The sequence below is a fragment of the Antechinus flavipes genome, chromosome 3, assembly GCF_016432865.1.
Source record: "Antechinus flavipes isolate AdamAnt ecotype Samford, QLD, Australia chromosome 3, AdamAnt_v2, whole genome shotgun sequence".
NCBI lineage: Eukaryota > Metazoa > Chordata > Mammalia > Dasyuromorphia > Dasyuridae > Antechinus > Antechinus flavipes.
The window spans coordinates 196,049,079-196,052,449 of record NC_067400.1 but is presented as its reverse complement, the minus strand read 5'-3'; the positions used below and the strand labels follow the sequence as shown (position 1 = coordinate 196,052,449).

The following is a 3,371-nucleotide window of genomic DNA, read 5'->3' as shown; positions in this document are numbered from 1 at the left end:
ACATAGACTTATAATCCTAAGTAATAATGATAAGGATGATTATACCTCACATTCGCAGAGTGCTTAATTTTTCAAAGAGTCTTCACATCTTTTATCCCCATTGATCATGATGACACTTTTACCCACTTCAGAAAGCTGAAGTATAATTTAATTTGTATGTGACATACACTACATCTACTTAGTAATATAATGGGGATCTGATTTCCTCAACTTATGATCTTTCTAGTACTATTTTAGGATGTGTTATATCCTGGCCATCATTAGAATCTTAAAGCCAGCCCCCTTTCTTAGTGGAGCAGTCACCACCACTGAAATCTCTTCCAAAAGTTGCTATAAATTTCCAGTTTAAAATTAGGACAACCATACATTACAAAATTCTGAATGGTAATTCAGAATGGAAATTCATTCTACTTCAAATTATTGGTATAGGTACCTAGCAGGTGATCTCAATTTTCAAAATGTTCTGAATACTTGAAAAGAGAAAAAAAAAAGTTCTTGTTTTAAATCATTGGTTAGAACAATCATAATAATATCTTTGTGAAACAAAAAAGCCTAATTTAGCTTTTGAGGAAGAAATAGCAGATTTCCCATAATGTTAGTCACAAAAGAAAAATCAACAAACTGGTCTTTTCCCATTAATCATTGCATCTTTAAGTTTGAATTTGTTAGGTAAAGATGGAAACAATGTGTCACTCTAAAGTAGGATATCTCAAACAGCAATAGCTTCTGTTTCTTTCTTTAAAATCTTTTCCTATTGGACACCTCATTCACTGCAGTTTTCCAAAGTAGTTTTTCTTTCCATGGCCCAGACTTATGTATCTTATGTCAATTTGTGGCAGCAGAAGGCCGAGACAGTTGCAATTTCTCTACATTGGATTCATGTTCTCATTTCCAAGCAATATCTACCACTTATTAATAAAATGCCTTTGCATATACTGTAGCATAATCTAGGAAGGGCACTGTAATTATGAAAATGAGCTCTCCCAGATCCCAGGAAATAAGTTGGCAACAAGCCACATTTGCAAAAGCAAGAAAGGAAATTGGATCTACCTGTGCTTAAAAAAAAAAAAATTATAGAGGAAATAAAACCAGCTGCCTACATGAGAACTTAAGGAGAAATGTAGCAATTGGAATTAACAAAAACAAAACTACCCTTTTATTTGTTTTACTGTGAAAGCTACAGTGATTGTGCTACTCTCCAGAAATCCTAACTTTTCTATGTTCAAACATGCCACAAAATGGCATAGCTTAGGAGAATCAGTGCCAGATATAATCCCCAATCTTTCTGGCACAATTTGTAGTCTGATAAATGTGCCCTTGTTTGGTATCAAGTTAGTTTTATCATCTCCAGAGTTCACCATTTATTTTTGCAATTGCTCCTGTCAGGTAGAGATAATACCTAGGAGTAGTCCATGAGCTTGAAAGAAAGTAATAAGGAAAAAGTCAGAAAAACTGTCAATTCAGGATGTTATGGCCAAATTTTGGGAGGTTATTGTTTCTCATTGCATGTTTGTACAATATGGGTATCATCCTTTTCAAAAGTGAAACCATTATCTTCAATTTCATAGACATTGTCCACTGCATGGTTGATATCTTCAGTGGTAGTCTTCTCAATTCTGTTTCTACCATGCGCCAAAAAAGTCAGACTTAAACCATGCCCATTCTTTCTGTTATAGAAATATCGTTTCAAAACAAAGACAAGTAGAATCACAATGAGAACCACTCCTACAAAGACACCAACTCCAATATATATACCCTTATTAGTGGTTGCCACTTGATCATTTAGGATGTCCATTTGATGTTCACCCTGGTGGCTTTCTGAAGTCCCTGTCACCGTATCATTCACTCCAATTGCGATTTCAGGCTGTGTCCAGTTTTTTCCATTTGATGTTTCTGAGGGTCTGGTTATCACTATGTCCAAAACAGGAGTGGAAGAAACTGAGTTTTGGTCTTTGGTGGTTGTCAACATTGGATAAGTAGAAGTAGAAGATGCTAGGGTTGTCAGCATTGGGTGAGTGGAAGTGAAGTTTGTTAGAGCAGTAACAGTACTGGCTTGTTCAACTTGCAGTATCATTGTAATTGTCTGATCATTAAACCAACCATCAACTTCCACCCGGCAGCAATAAAATCCAGCATCTGCCTCTGTCACATTCTCTATTGTCAAGGACACAGTTCCTTGAGAAAAGTTCTCCTTTAAGTGGTATCGCTTGGAATGCTGAAAAACTACCTTGTGTCCATCTGTCCAGATGATTTCATTTGAGCACCAAATCAGAGGACACCATCCCAGACCCCAACACATAGAGGCGACATCCGTATGCACTATAAATGTGCAAGGCAACGTGACATTTTGACCCACTATTCCTCTGATAATCTTTAGAGACTCAGAAGGACCTGCAGTAAGAAGTACCATCACTATGCAACTGAACAAGCTGGAAAGCATCATGGCACTAGCTTTCAGTTGCGGGGCTCTCCGTGGAGTGGTCAGTTGCGGGGCTCTCTGTGGAGCGTCTCTGTGGAGCGATCAGTTGCGGGGCTCTCTGTGGAGCGGTCTCGTAGCGGGTCCGGACGAAATTCTTCTTAATCTGCCGGGCAAATGTCCAGCCTCGGGGCCCCACGTTTGGGCGCCAAATGACCCGTCCAGCAGGTCATCAAAGTGTGGGTCCTGAGGCGGACATTTGCCTGTAAGGCTAAGCCTGAAAAGGAATGGGGTTAGAAATTAGGAGGGAGACGAGCTGAGGTGGAGCAAAATCTCCTGGTTGACTAAATCTTGAGAAGGATTTGGCACCTAAAAGTTACTTATAAAGAGAAGTTGAGTCAGGGAAGGAGAAATAGGAAAGAATCTTTTGGCTTCAAAAGTAAAAATTTAACTTACCTTTCATCCTCCCTCCCACTGCTTTCTGCTGGCTTTTTTGGAAATGGAGATAAACTCCTTGGCTCTAATTGCAGAGAGCATTTTTGTGATTTAAAGGGACAGACTATTTTTACTGTAGCAAGTTAGTTGACTGAATATTGGTATTTTTAGGTACATAATGGTCTCCTTGTTTAAGGAATATGGTCATAAATGAGAACTATAATTTGGTAGGGTTATTTCCAAAAGTTTAATTGATTTTTTTAAAGAACTTTTCAGATTATTTTATGTAGAATTAAGATATTCTGTCTAAGTTTTACTTGATTGTATTTGTACCATTATTTAAAGGGCCTCTGAGAATGATACTTTTTTTTCTTTTGTCCTTTTGAAAATGTTTCTGTTATGGACAATATGCAATTTGAAATTTTTCCATGTGTTGGGCATTTTAAAACAAAATGATTTGTATAATGTTCACTTATGAAACATTTACTTAGATATAAAAGATAAGCTGTGAATTTTCTGG

The 3,371-nt window shown here is 37.4% G+C and overlaps 1 protein-coding gene across 1 annotated transcript; it reads right to left on the bottom strand.

Annotated features, from left to right (window-relative positions):
• Positions 1-612: 612 nt before the first annotated feature.
• Positions 613-2,443, bottom strand: LOC127553576 (hepatitis A virus cellular receptor 1 homolog). Its single transcript, XM_051984378.1, has one exon. It carries the CDS (start codon positions 2,441-2,443, stop codon positions 1,490-1,492), a length of 954 nt encoding a protein of 317 aa, XP_051840338.1. The 3' UTR covers positions 613-1,489.
• Positions 2,444-3,371: the final 928 nt, after the last annotated feature.